Source organism: Neomonachus schauinslandi, chromosome 14 (genome assembly GCF_002201575.2).
Source record: "Neomonachus schauinslandi chromosome 14, ASM220157v2, whole genome shotgun sequence".
Classification (NCBI taxonomy): Eukaryota; Metazoa; Chordata; class Mammalia; order Carnivora; family Phocidae; genus Neomonachus; species Neomonachus schauinslandi.
In genome coordinates, this window is record NC_058416.1 from 71,679,692 (window position 1) to 71,695,079 (window position 15,388).

At 40.8% G+C, this 15,388-nt stretch overlaps 1 protein-coding gene across 2 annotated transcripts in view; it reads left to right on the plus strand.

The window, feature by feature from the left end:
- The first annotated feature begins 4,646 nt into the window (after positions 1–4,646).
- PITPNB (phosphatidylinositol transfer protein beta) overlaps positions 4,647–15,388 on the plus strand; it is a 63,912-nt gene continuing 53,170 nt past the window's right edge. For both annotated transcript variants that reach the window (XM_021703631.2, XM_021703632.2), the window contains exons 1-3: positions 4,647–4,737; positions 9,481–9,511; positions 12,351–12,496. In XM_021703631.2, the coding sequence (XP_021559306.1) occupies positions 4,718–4,737; positions 9,481–9,511; positions 12,351–12,496 (197 nt within the window). In that variant the 5' untranslated portion in view covers positions 4,647–4,717. The remainder of the gene's footprint in view (positions 4,738–9,480; positions 9,512–12,350; positions 12,497–15,388) is intronic.

Here is a 15,388-nt window from a genome sequence, read left to right on the forward strand (position 1 = left end):
CTGTCTGGAGAAATTTTTGATTGTCATGACTGGAGAGATGCTACTGGTATCTAGTGAATAGAGGCCAGGGATGCTGCTAAACATCCTACAAGACACAGAATACTCTCCACAACAAAGTATAATCTAACCCAAAATGTCAGTACTGTAGAGACTGAGAAACCCTGCTACAAACAAAGTGATATAACAATCCACAGATAGAAAATATGTATACAAAGTGCATATAATCAAAACAGAATTAAAAATCCAAAATGGAGGGGCGCCTGGGTGGCTCAGTTGGTTAAGCGACTGCCTTTGGCTCAGATCATGATCCTGGAGTCCCGGGATCGAGTCCCACATCGAGCTCCCTGCTCGGCAGGGAGTCTGCTTCTCCCTCTGACCCTCCTCCCTCTCGTGCTCTCTCTCATTCTCTCTCTCGCAAATTAAAAAAAAAAAAAAAATTTAAAAAATCCAAAATGGCTATGTATATATTCTTCTATAAATCAAAAAGAGGAAAACAAAACCAATAGGAAAATGAGCAAATAAGAACATGGACAGTAAGCATGGAGATCCTGACACTGCGGGGAAATGCCAAGTGAATATGTGAGATAGCATTCTAAAACCAATAAAAGAGGCAAAAATGAAAAATTCTGACAATACCCAATGTTGGTGATGATACAGAACAGAAATCTATATTATACTCTGCAGATGAAAGGGTAAGTTACTATAGTCATTTATGGATACATACAGGAATATATGCATTCATACATGCATTCTTATTCATACATTAGGATGAACAGTGATTACAGATAGTAGCTACCTCTAGGAATGAGGGGAGATGGATGGGAGGAACTTAGTTATATATTAATTTAGTGTTCTGTTCTCTGAAAGCTAGATGCTTTCAAATGATTCCCATTCATCGAACACCTATTATGTATCAGGTAGTAAGAGAGAGGTTCTTTTCACACTTCATACCTTTTATTCCTCACAACAAATCTGTTATAGATATTCCTTGTAGAGATAGTGTCTCTGAGAGATTAAATAATTTACTCAAAGTACATAGGCAGCAAATGGCTGAGCCTGGATTCAGGCCAAGGGTTTTCTACTGCAAAGCCCAATCCTATGTCCCCAAAGGTGGCAAAATATTATGGCCGATACCCTAAGGTTTGACAAAATTAAAGCATTCTTGGGATTATTTCTAGTTTTCATAGAAATAGTCTCAACCAAGATAATTCTAGAATGGGAAGAAGGTAAAAATAGGATGGCAAAATGCAGAATAAGCAAGACAATGTAAGCTACAGACTTCTCCCCCCAGAAAGATGGACATAAAATTATGTAATTTCAGTGGTTCACAAATTCCCTAACACCCACCAAAAAGCCTTTGGTTAAGAACGTCTGCTTTAGGAAAAAAAGAAAAGGGGGGGAAACTGAATTATAATATTTGAAAGACCGTCTGAATTTCTTTGACCAGAGTCATACTTTATCAACTAGTGCATAAGTGTTCCAAACATCGCTCATGGTCAGAAATCTTTTGATCTGCCTCAATAAATCTACCATTATTCTTACTATAATGAGCTCTTTGCTCCAGAATGACAGAAATGAGATTGTTGATTATACAAGGCGTGCAGAATTAGTTAAATGCAATTGCACATCTTGTGTGTAAAGTTACCTTTGTTGAGGGCTGAAAGTTAGAACAAAGAACAAGAAACATTAGGCTTAAAAGATGTTGGATTTTTTTCTATACCCAGAAACAATTACTAATAAGTTATATCCCATATTATGCCCATATTTGCAAAATGCACAAGATTAACATCTTTAGTTTTAAAATAAGAACATGCCACACAATCCGTTAGTTTATTTTTTATTTGTAATGATCTTTTTCTTTGTATGTCCTCCTTTCTCATTTTGGGGTAATGGTTCATGTCTTTGCTGCTCTCTAGTCCTCTTCAATATTCCCTCATTCTCCCACTTTTATCTCCTAGGCAGATAGAAAGCACAATAACTAGATTTCATGTTTTCTACCAGCCTAGCTAACTTTGAATTAGTATTTTTTCCCCCTCAATAAATATGTCTAAACTGGTTACTTTCTTAATTTATCCTTGTAGTTTGTATTCAATGTTTTATACTTTTCTTTTTTTGAGAGGGCACAAGAGGGGAGAAGAGAGGGAGAGGGAGAGAGAGAATCCCAAGCAGACTCCATGCTCAGCTCACGACCCTGAGATCATGACCTGAGCAAATTAAGAGTCTGACACTTAACCAACTGAGCCACCCAGGTGCCCCAGAAACTTGGGTGTTTAAGATTTTATTTCCTTTAAGTAATGTCTACACCCAACGTGGGGCTCGAACTCACAAACCTAAGATCGAGAGTCACATGCTGTACCAACTGAGCCAGCCAGGTGCTCCCGAATGTTTTAATATCAATCTTTGGATGGCAAAGGGAAACATTATCCACACTGTATAATGGTTCAGAGTTATGCTCCATCTAGCACAGTCTCTTTATTTTACAAACATTTGAGTACTAACTATGAGCAGCAACTGTGCTATGCAGACAGTGGAATTAACGAACACTTGTGGGAAAACTTCAAGAAAAGTTATACAACATCCTAAATTTTCTTAATGATTGATAAAGCACGTCAACCACGAATTCATCCACGAAGTTTTTAAAGCTGTATTTTCACCCTGCATAACATTTTGGGAGAAATTATGACATAAAATGACTACTTACAAGTTTGACAATTAATATTACCTCCTTCGACCTTAAAAAATATCACACACACACACACAGACATACTATTCAAATTTGTACTTTATTCTCACTAAGTAACTTGTAGATTTTGACCATAACCACCTTCTTCCCATAATTGAGAACAATTATTTGTCATACATTGTCTGCATGCCCCAACTTCCTATTCATTTTTTTCTAAAAAAAACCCTCAGTGCAGTGGAAAGACCAGACTTTGAAGTTAAAACCCAGATTTGAAACCTGGTTCTGTAAACAAGCTGGCTGAATGACTTCTGCATAGGTCACTTTATTTGGCTCCCTGAACCTCATTTTCTTTCCTTTCTAAACATGCTAAAATACCTATCTCACTGCCTTGCTCTCAGGATGAAATGAGATAAAGCATCTCCATTACCTAGCACAGTACCTGGCATATGATAGGTGCCCAATAGATGAAAGCTACTCCCAACTTCTAACATCCGGAAAGGGCACGTTTCCTTGAATGGTCGTCATTATAACTAGCAAAGTGCTTCACGCATCACAGAAATGATCCCCAGATACTGCCTTAGGAGGAAATCTCTAGCTTTTTGGTAAGTATCTCGTTTATATTACTTTTGAGGTAGCCCTAATTCCACTGGGTGTCTTCTAGTACCCGATACACCACACAGATTTATATCAAACATTTTTAATGTTCATTTTATTCTTCTGATAACCTTTTAACAGCTTCCCATGGTTCTCGGAATACAATTCAAGTTCTTTACTATGGCCTAGTGACCTATTTAGTCCCAACTTATCTTCCCCCCTCATTTAAAATGTTCTAGCCACACCTACCCTCCACCTGCCCCTCAAATACTCCAAACTTATTCCAGCCTCAGGGGCTATCTCCCTCCAACTGGAGTGTCTCCCCCACCACCTTCACAGGCTGGGCTGTTTATAACCATAGGCCATGGCCTCCTGAGAGCCTTCCCTTGACGCCTCTGCCTCCTCTATTACCCTGTTTCGTTCATTCATGGAATAGCGCTTACCGCTAAACCAAATCCTCTCTGATTTGTTCCCAAGGGAGGTCAGGGACCGTGCGGATTTTGTTTCCAGATGTATCCCCAGTGCCTGGAACTGTGCCTGGCACAGAGTAAGCGAGTGACCCCCGGGGCCACCACTCATCCGAAGGTCCACCTTTTTGGCTTTCAGGCAGGTAGGAGCCTGGGTGAGGGTGGTCGCGCGACCGCCCTCCCAGCCAGGTCCCCTTCCTGGGTCTTACGGGCGAGCACCCCTTGCCCCCACAGGGGACCTCGTCGCCAGTGGAGGGCGCTCCTCCCGTCGAGTCACTGGATTCTGGGGTGGATTCGGGGGCTGGGGAGCTCGTGTGGCCACAGCTGCTGGCCCTAGCCAGGTGAGCAACGGTCACACGGCTGCACTCACGAGGCTGCCGGAATATGCACGTGAGCTGCGAGCCAGTTAAGTCTCGGTCCCCCGGAATCCGACGGAGCCCGCCACGGGAGCAGAACGCGGTGGCGTCGGCCTCCCCAACCCGACACAAGTCTTCCACGTGGACCTCGGAGTGAGAGTTCAAGGAGAGAACCTCTTCTCAAAAGCAGTGGGACAAAGTTTAGTGCTGGTCACGAAGAAACGACTTCAGAGGACTGATTGGAAAACTCACCAAAGAGCGTAAGAGGCACACACGCCCCGACGGAACTTGACTGGAGGGAGGAGCCGCAAGAAGGGCACTCGCGAGCGCGCGCCTAGTGTGCGCAGCAGCAGTAGAAACTTTACGGCCCCCACCATGAGCCAGACGCGCAACCGCAGTGGAAGCTCCGCGAGCCCAGGGTGGGGCGCGAGACTAGGGCGGAGCTAGCCCTTAGCGCGCGCTGACGCAACGAGTAGCGGCGGAAGGGTGTGGACGCGCAGGCGCCGCGGTGGTTCGGGGAAGGGGGTAAGGAGGCGGCGCCGCGCAGGCGCCGTGAGGGGCGGTAGCGGCGGCGGTGGCGGCGGTAGCGGCGGCAGCTGTGAGGGGGTTCCGGGAAGATGGTGCTGATTAAGGAATTGTGAGTGGGTCGATGGGCGCGAGCAAGGTTACCCAACGGCGGTGGTGGGAGGCTCACTGATTGAGAAGTGGCGGAAGCGGAATATTCCTAGAAAGGAGCGAGCCTCTGGCTGGCCGCTCCCTGCGCGCGCCCCCTCCCCCCGGCTCGCGCCCCCGGCCCACTGAAGGCCTCACCGTTGCGCGCCCCCAGACTCTCTCCCCTGGCGTTGCTGTGGTCATACCGCCGCCCACTCCCCTGGGGCGGAGGCGCCTGGGTCTGGGTCGGAGCGCGTGGCTCGGGAAGGCGAGGCCGGGAGTTTCCGCTGGGACCCGCCTTCTCCCCACCCCCCACCTCCAGTCCCAGCCTGGGCCCACCCGCACGCCCGCCCGGGAGGACCGAGCCAGGGGCCGAGTCGGAGCCCGAGGGTGGGGAGGCGCGGTGGGTCTGACAGTGATTTGTCGTGTGGGGTGGAGCTTACCTGTAGCCCGCGAAAGATGGGTTTGCCAGGTGAAGACAGCCCCCGTGTCGGGACTCGAGGTGGGACGTAGGCGCCCTGAAGTTCAAGCAGGAGCTGGGAGTTCGGAAAAACTGCGCTCCTCAGGGCGGCTCAGTTGACTTAATCAGGAGAGCCGTCTCTCTGCTTTGAGTCTCAGTTTTCACATCTTTAAGATGGGGTGACTGGGTTCCACCTACTTCACGGGGTTGACGTGAAGAATTGTTAACACGTGGCCTGTCAAATGGAAGGGTTTTCAGGTGCATTAGACCGGCGGAGTGATTTTACTGAAAAGTTACGGCATTTCCCACCGGCAAGCACTGTAACTATCACAGGAAATGTTTAGCCATAATGTTGAGTTGTCACAGCTGGTTCGTATCGTCAGCATCCTGTGGGCAACTAGGGATTTCGAGTATGGCCTGTTCTTTGGTTTTTCAAATGCTCTTCTCACTTTAAATTCTTAAACGTAAATTTTGGCTTCATTTAGTTATCTTAAGACACCTTATCTTTAGTGTTCTCAAACTTCCTTTAGAAAGTCACTACTGTCACTTCTCTGCTTAAAACCCTCCAAAGCCTCCCTATCTCATTGTGAATTAAAAAAGTCCTTAAAATAGCCCACGAGGTCTTACACTATTTTCTCTTCTGCTTTGGTCATATTTACTACCCTGCACGTGCCCGTGTCCATTTCAAGCTCAAGCTTCCTTATAGTTATTTCATTACTTCAGGGAAAAAGCTCAGTTCAGGGCCTTTCTGCTTGCTGTTCCCTTTGCGTGAAGTGCCCTTCCCTCATCTCACTAACCTACCTCCTTCAGGTCTTTGCTTAAGTATCAGCTTCTTTGGGAGTCCCTCTGAAGATCTAATTGCAACCCCCACTGTTTGGTATTTGCCTTTCCCGCATTATTGTTGTCTGTAGCAATTATCACCATCTAACATACAATACAGTCACTTTTTTTTTTCTATTTTACTACATGTATTCTCTTGCTACATGCGGGCTCCATGAATTTGTCTACTTTGTTCACTTCCATATTCCCAACTCTTAGAATAGTCCTTGGAGCATAGTAAGGGCTCAATAAGTACTTGTTAAGTTAATGAAAAATTAACAACTTTAGTCAGTGACAGGGATCCTGAGAAAAGACACATTTTTGGATAAAGTTTATAGTATTGAATTCTGGATTTATATAAAGTTTTTCTTCCAAGCTGTTTATACAATGTATCATGAAAATTTTATTTTTTACTCTGACATCTTTGTAATGTAGGTAGGTGGCAGATATTAAGACAAATGGAGGAAACAAGACAGAAGGAAATTGACTTGGCCCAAGTCACATAGCAAGTGAGTTGCAGAACTGATCTTACATCATAGATCTCGTCATTTTTATTAGAGTATTTCCTCCCTCCTAAAATGTGAATTAAGTGTTCAGTAGATCCCTTTGACAGTTATGTGAGGAGTATCAAGCTAACTCATGGAAAGAAGTTCCCATTGGGAATTTGCATGATATGCTTTTTGTGAAACCGTTACTTTCATTATAAAAATTTCAGTGCGCCAAGGTAACACGTGCTGAAATGTGCCCAAATGTAATTTTTTTCGTAAGGAGTTATAAATTACATTTCTTGATGTTCACTCTTCATGTATGTCTCCCTAGACTTTTTTTTTTTTTTTTTTCCTCCTTTTAGACTTTTTGAAAGCAGAGGCTGTTTTTATCTTGTTTCTAGTACCCGGCATAGCATCTAGGCCACCATCCTGTAAGTGCTCAGTGTTGTTGAATGAAAAAAATGATTCTTCCTATTTTCAAGTCAACTTTCTAAAATCGTTTTTGGTTAGGAGCAATGAATAGGTCATTCCTATGTGAAGATGTTAAACTGTAAAATACTTTGGCAAATGTTTGTTGTTTTAAAAAATGCCATCTATTTTTGACATAAATTAAAAGGTTAGAAATGACTTTTCAGGGTGGGGGAGTTCCCTTTAATTTGTTATTTAAGCAATAGATGAAGTTGCCATTAGTATAAAGTCCTAGTCTAAAGAACTAGTTGTTAGTTCCATTTGGAAAATTATTTTCCTGAGGATTTTCAGAGAATTTTGAAAATTTTCAAATTGTTGTAAAAGTTGAATAAGGCTTTGAGAAAAAAAAAATCAAAGTCTGTCTGTTCCTTTTACTTTTCATTAAGCAAATCTTGAAGAATTTATTTGACTCATTATTCATCCAGAATGTCTTCTTCAGTCACTTTGATTTTGTGAAATAAGTTTTGCTTGAAGTGTTGTTATATAAAAATAGGTTCTTCCCACTAGTGAGTAGTTGTTAAAATTACTCAGCAGTGATTCTTTGGTTTTGTGAAAGTTCCGGGAAGTCTTTAACTCTTTCCTCTCTATTCCTTCCATTTCTTCTGCAGCCCGTCATCTTGGTTCAGGCCTTTGTAAACCCTTGCCCAGCCTCCTCAAAGATGGTTATTCCCCACACTCCTGCCTCTCAATGTTTTTTAACCAGGTACAGATGACTTCTTTAGATTGGCTGTAGTCATGTCACTTCCCTTTTGGAACAACCTTCCTGGATTCCTTGTTGCCTAATAAATGTAATAGATTTCTTATCATTGTATTCCAAGCCCTAAAAATATGCTCCCAACCTATATCTCTGTCTATATCTTTCTTTATCTTCCAGAATAAGCTCTCAGCCTCTATATCCTAGTCTGCCTCTCCCACCACCACACCCTCTTGGCCCCAGTTTATTTTCTCTTCCTGGGACAGTGAGCAAATCAGTGTGTACTCTGAGAAGACAGTTAAAAGGATTAGGTATGCAAGGATTTTTGTATAACAGGTTTATTTTTTATGAGAACAGGAATTAGTAATCATGGTGTTTGAGAATGTTCGTTGTCTTTAGGTGACCATTATCAGAAAGACAGAGAGTGATGAGTGACCCCTAATAGTGAAGGAGGGGAGAATAACAGGAGGCATGTTTTATACATGTTGGAGATCAAGGTGATGTGAGGACTCAGGCACAGATGTTTGAGGAGAATAGGGAGAGAGGGGTGGGTGGACAGTGCAGCTGAAGAAAAGTTGGAATGAGGAAAAACTATTGGGAATTTTCTGTAAAATGAAAATCAAGGTGACGGTTGTGGGGTTTTTTTTCCCTCTCATTATAATAGAGAGTTAAAATGAAAGTTTACATAACACTGCTTTGGTACCTTTAGCAGGGAAAAGTCTGAGAAAGAACAGGCCAAAAAAAGAAGTTGCTATCTTGGACACCAGCTATTATTGTGAGATAATTGATATTCAGGGATTTTCAGAGTTTATGCTAGAGATAAGTGAAGGTACTTCCCTATAAAAATCTGGTGATAAAGTACAATATTCTGATATAATTTACCATAATATTATTTTTTTTGAATTATATATTCTGGGGCATTATGCCTCCATCTCAGTCCTTTTGTTGGTCTAGTAACAAACTCTGGGACAAGATCAAACACCAATCAACCTTATATTGCGTCTGCCCTGGAAGGGGTTCTATTTCTTTTTTTTTTTTTAAGAGTTAATTTATTTATTTGAGAGAGAGAGAATGAGAGACAGAGAGCATGAGAGGGAAGAGGGTCAGAGGGAGAAGCAGACTCCCTGCCGAGCAGGGAGCCTGATGTGGGACTCGATCCCGGGACTCCAGGATCATGACCTGAGCCAAAGGCAGTCGCTTAACCAACTGAGCCACCCAGGCGCCCCAGGGGTTCTATTTCTAAGGTTCAAAGTATTTCCCTTGGTAAAGTTTTTTCTTGTTATGTTAAGGGACCTTTTACTTGTTTAATAAAACTGAGGAATAATCGGGTAGTGGGGAACGATTTTTGGAAGCATTCATTCATGAGATTCAAGACATATATTCTATGAGAAATATCATAAAAACAAAGTATGTAGCATATAGATGGAGAATGAAATCATACTAAAAATTTCATGAGGGCAACCTGACTAGACAGTCTAAAAATAATGTATTCGGTACCCTGTAATTTTCAGTGATGAGTTTTCTCTTGTTCCTTTTCTCCTCACAAGAATCTCTGCAACTGCGTTTTTGGGGTCCCGGTACAATGAGAACACTAAATGGGAGTGATCATTGAGGCCCGCAAATGGTAGTTTTATTTCCCCAATTTAAAAATTCTTATTTAGAGCTGTAGGCATTGTAAAGACAATGACATCCTTATATTACGTCATCATTGCATTTAAGCAAAAGTTCTAAGTGTAGAGATCTGTGTTTTAAAGCCAAATATTTCATACGTGACATTTTTTTTTTCTTTTGTTGTTTTAGCCGTGTGGTTTTGCCATGTTCTGTTCAGGAGGTAAGTCTTGCTTTTTTCTGTATTATTTTGTTGATACAGCTTATTTCAATATCTTAATTTAAAGTCATACAATTTAAAGTTGTATTTACTTACCTTTATATTCCAGTTTGTGACAAAATGAATTGTGGTGTATTACAGATAATTATTGTAAATGAATTCTGTTACACTGCCTTGTTTCAGAAGGCTCTAAAGAATGTAGTTTAATCTTCTTCCCAGTTCAGGATTTCTGGCTACAGTATCCCAGAGAAAGGAGGTTCCAGCCTCAACAAAGCACTTCAAGGCTAAGTAACTTGCTGCTTAGAGGAAGTCTGTTTTACTGTTGGATATTTTAAACATTTGTCTTTAAGCCAAAATTTGCTTTCCTATAATGTTTGTTGTTTACAGTTCCTTCCACTTGTGCAGTGGGAAATAAGCCTATTCTGTCTGGCATATGGTAGCCCTTCAGGTTTTCTTTTGGCCATTCTCTCTCCTGCCTTCAAGTTCTTTTGTTCCATCTTCTTTACATGAGGTCACAGGGTTAAACATTCCCAGCATGTTCATTTGGCCTAGTATAACACGACCTCTAGACTTCCTCACCAGCTGGTCTAACTACCGCTTGTGTTGTAGTTGTTGCTCTTAACTGAAAACAGTATTCCAGACGTGGTCCGACCAGCATGTAACTGTGAGAGATTATTGTCTCCCTTGATCTGCATATAATACAGAAATACACTACCTGTTCAGAACTTGCGTGTCCTTCGGTTGTAGCTATTTGTGGTAGAGCCGGGAAGGAAGATAAAAGCAGAGAAACTGAGGTATGTGGTATGTGTAGCAAACCCCACAAAGCCCTCTGGGTTGTTCTGTAACTTGCACACAGTTTGCACTTGCTCAGTTATCTGGTTTTCCTGGAGCTGACAGTAGATTAGAAGCAGTGAATTAGAAGTGGGACAAAACAAACTTGATAACCTAAGAAGTGACAGCTGACAGAAGACAGAAAGGAGGAAAAAAAAAAAAAACCCAAAATGCAGGAACTACAAATGAGTAGCTGTCTGGCACAGCTTAAAGTAGACTTGAACTTAGCTGTATGTATCTCAGTAGTGCTTGAGGTTTCCCCATATTAAAACACTCGAGACAAACCAGGCACCCCTATGCTTTCCTTGTGCAGTTGATTGTTTGAACTTGAATGTGGAAATTGACATTTGTTTTTGTTAAATTTTTTCTTTTGTTTCAGTTAGTTGGATCAACTTGTTGAAATCTTTCTGACTTGGTGTTGTCACTGAAAATAATCTCAGCTTTTTCTTCTATTCAGACTTAACTAAACATGCCTTCTGTCTCTATTTAAATTAGTCTTAAAAATGAGAATGAAAGGCTAGTGGCATGCCACAAAATATCAGTTCATTAATAACTTTTTTTTGGATACTGTTGTTTAGTTGTTTCTTTGTAAAGTTCTGTTACTTTGTTCCTGACCAAGATTAAATTTACCTTTTGATTTAGAGACATTTTAATCATCTTTTAAGAATAGCACAGTGTTGAAAAGTACATTTTAAAGGATTTAAGGATTGTAGCATTATTGGACTAATCTGGTGTTGTATCACAAAAACCAGAGAAGAAATACACTCTCTCTGCAGTCTAAAATCCCTACAGAAATTATCTTTGTTGCTTTTAAGAAGTGTGTTTGGTTCTAGCTTCCTAAACCCAAATTGAGTGATTGAGTTAGTGTGTGTTTAAATTAACCTTCAAGATAGTGTCATATTCCCATGGACTTTTTAAATATAAATATTTACTGAGCTTACAACTACACCTATTTTTTGTCTCAAATAAAATGTTCATTTTCAGTAATTTCATTTTTAGAGATAGCTTTTCTTTGAAAATGTGCTTAAAAACAAAGAAAAGCATTTCTTCAGGCTGTCCTCACCTGGAGGAAGAGATTTAGCCAAATTTGAAGAGATTGGAGACCATGCCATGGTTGAGTCACTAGAACAAATTAGAACATGAGAACTTTGCCTTTTATTATTTGTTGGAACTGTTAGCAGCTCCAGATTGGCACAGAACAATACTGCCCACTCACAGGTATTGGTTCAGGCCATTGAGGATTCTGGTTCACTTTAAAATGAAATAGAAGCCACTGTCAGCAATTTCTTGCCTTTTATAGTAATTCTTGTGTATTTGTAATACTTTAAAAACAGTTTCTGTTTATTGGAGAACTTTACAGTTAACAGTTTTGATCCTGGGTATCCAGTATCGATTCTCTTGAGGTGGACAAGGGCTAAATTGGGCATGTCAGGCATAAGTCGTTGGAAAAAAGACCCCAGAGGTCTACTAAAATTTGGACTGTAATGGTTCTTTGTATTTTCAGGCTTTTAAATTACACTTTATATACCTCTTCTTTATCATTGACAGTGGTATTCTGGTTGCTCATCTTTCTTAATTAGCAGAGTAACAATTCTATTCCTTCATGCCTTTTTTTTTTTTTTTTCCAGAATTTTGTGAAATTAAATGAGATAGAATAGACATGAAAGTGCTTTGGAAAAAAATATATATTATACAAAAAGCTGGGCCAAGCATCAAGGTGTTTTCTTGATAAGTGGGTAGTACATATGAAGGCACCCCAGAGTATTTGTAACTAGCAGTTTTCTCAAATCATGGAAATCTTGTAAAATATTAGAGTTTGTTGAAACTGTATGATCACCTAGTGTTTAATCTTCCTAAACATTAATTTTTAACTTGAGTCATGTTTTCATATGGAACAGATGTGCTGAATGATTTGGACAAGCTTTTCTATATCATATGTGGTAAGATGTTAGCATAGGAAATTTCCACAGGTACTACTGGCTTAATGAAATTCTGTGCTCTAAAATTCCAGTATCAGGTTGGGCAGCTTTACTCTGTTGCAGAAGCTAGTAAGAATGAAACTGGTGGTGGAGAAGGAATTGAAGTCTTAAAAAATGAACCTTATGAGAAGGATGGAGAAAAGGGACAGTATACACACAAAATCTATCACCTAAAGAGGTAAGCTGATTGTTCACATCTGATGCTTAGTCATTCTATTGAAGATGATGCCTTAATTCTCCAGCTTACTTATTGAGCAGATAACTCCCTAGCTTCCTGGGCCGTGTGCTGAGGTACTTTTTAAATTTTACTCTGATAGTATGTTGCATTTTAATTTTTTGAGAGAACCCCTCCCTTATTGGTAATTTTTTAAATTATAAAAGTGATATAATTGTTCATAAAAAAAATTCAAACAACAGGGAAAGTTATAAAATAAAAACTTAGTCCCCGTCTCTTGCCATCACATATTCATAACCCCAGGGAGAATCACTAGAAACAGTTTCTCCTTCCGGATCATTTTCTATACATACTCAAATAAGTTTGTTTTTTTTTTTTTAAGATTTTATTTATTTATTTGACAGAGAGAGAGAGAGAACAAGTAGGCAGAGAGGCAGGGAGAGGGAGAAGCAGGCTCCCCGCCGAGCAGGGAGCCCAATGCGGGGCTCGATCCCAGGACCCTGGGATCATGACCTGAGCCGAAGGCAGACGCTTAACCAACTGAGCCACCCAGGCGCCCCTCAAATAAGTTTTTAAAATGAAAATAAACTATCACTTGTGTTATTTTTGTTTTCTACGACAAACGGGATCCTACCATACATATGGTTCTGCAGTTGGCTTTGTTTTTCATGGAGTGACACATTGTGAACACCCTGCTGTGTTATTTAATGTCCATGTCCTCCTTTTGAAGGCTGAGTGACCTTTCATAGTGTGAACAAAGCGTAGGTGATGTAACTATTCTCTAAATGATAAGTCGATTTAGGTGTTTCAGATATTTTCCTTTTTGCAGGTTACAAATAATATTTCTGTGAACATGGTTGTACATGTCTTCATGCCTTAGGTTACTATTTCTCTAGGAGAAATACATAAAAGTGGGATTTTGCTGCAAGGACATGCTTATTTAAAATTTTTGTATTACTGCCGGATTGCCCTCCGAGTGTTTGGTAGTGTTCATTTTCCATATTTTTCTCCATTTATTTTCTTGCCAATTTGATATGCAGAAATAGTCTCTTGTTTAAATTTGCATGCTTTAGGGGCGCCTGGGTGGCTCAGTCGTTAAGCGTCTGCCTTCGGCTCAGGTCATGATCCCAGGGTCCTGGGATCGAGCCCCGCATCGGGCTCCCTGCTCCTCGGGAAGCCTGCTTCTCCCTCTCCCACTCCCCCTGCTTGTGTTCCCTCTCTTGCTATGTCTCTCTCTGTCAAATAAAAAAAAAAATCTTTAAAAAAAAAAAAAATTTGCAGGCCTTATTAGTGATGTTGAATGTATTTTCCTATTAGTAGACCATTTGAATTTCTTGTGTGACTTGACTGTTGAAATCTTTCATTCATTGTTTTTCTCTCTTTGGTTTATAGAAGTTCTCCTGAGTTTGGCTGTCTAATCTCTTTCTTTGGCATAAGTATTTTTTTAAAAATACCTTCTCCCTCTCACATAAAACTTTTTTTTTTTTTTAAAGATTTTTTATTTATTTATTTGACAGAGAGATAGCGAGAGCAGGAACACAAGCAGGGGGAGTGGGAGAGGGAGAAGCAGGCTTCCCGCCGAGCAGGGAGCCTGATGTGGGACTCGATCCCTGGGATCATGACCTGAGCCGAAGGCAGACGCTTAACGACTGAGCCACCCAGGCGCCCCACATAAAACTTTTTTTATTGTAAACATTTAACTTTCTCTGGGGATTCTAAAATTAACCAGAAAGTTCAATATATAAAACTTTCTGTTGGTGTATTATGTCCATATGTGAATAATCATGAAATAGATTAAAAATACCCTTCATTTTGAAAACTGAGAGTTGGAAGTTTGGGGAAATGTTTGATATATCATTACATGGAAAAGATTAGTTGCCAAATATGTACATAAATATAAATATGCACTACATTACATGTATTTTTAAAAAACTAATCAGAAAAGGCATAGAAAGAGAATCACTAAAATGTTAATGTTTTTTTTCTCTTGGTGGTGGGATTATGGGTGATATTTTTTTTTTAATCTGCATTTTTAATTAGAAAAATGATAAATATTTGAGACATCTGATTCAGATGACAGTCCAGCCATAAATGATAAATTTCTTAAATTGAAGAGGGCTATATAAATATGGTTAGTTCAAGAGATGTTATTGTTCTGCAGAGCTTATTTGGGGACAAGGTTCAGAATTCTTCTCAGGCTTTTAATAGATTAAATAAAGGAAAATTGTGGCTCTCTGGAGGCCAGCCTCCCAGTGCTCTCATGACTTTTTCATTCCTAGAAGGAGCTGAAATCATTCCCAGTAGCCTTTGGTTTTACCCTTTCACGCACTCATTTACTCCTTATCACGCCTGTTGAAAAATAGGTGATACGCCTCTTGTACCTAAGAGGATACTGAAGTGCATGTTTACCCAAAGTCACACAGCTAGTAAGTGGCAGAATGGTAACTGACCTGGATTCTCTGGGTTCTAATCCCATGCTTTTTGGTCACAAGTAAGCAGTCCCAAGTCCTTGACAACAAGCACTCAGGACCTGATGAGCACAGGTGTCCCATGAAAAGGGAGGGGAGGGGGTCTGATTGGATGGGAAGAGCTGTTTGATGCCCAGGGAAGGTTGGCTTTGTCACACAAAGATAGCAGCTGGGGACAGCATGGAGAGGCCTGATACAGGAAAGGAACAAAGGAAAGAGGATGGCACTAATGGATCTCAGGCAGTGTGGCGGGTGGTAGCCTCTCTGACAGTGAAGAACAACCAAAAACCCGTCAGCCAATAAAGACAAAACCAGGACCAACTGTTGCTGTAGTGTGGGGGGAGGGAACAGTCACGGGGCACGGCAATCAGAAGTCCACATGCTCAAAGGCATCAGCATTGTGCCGAAGGCCCAATAGCCACAGGAT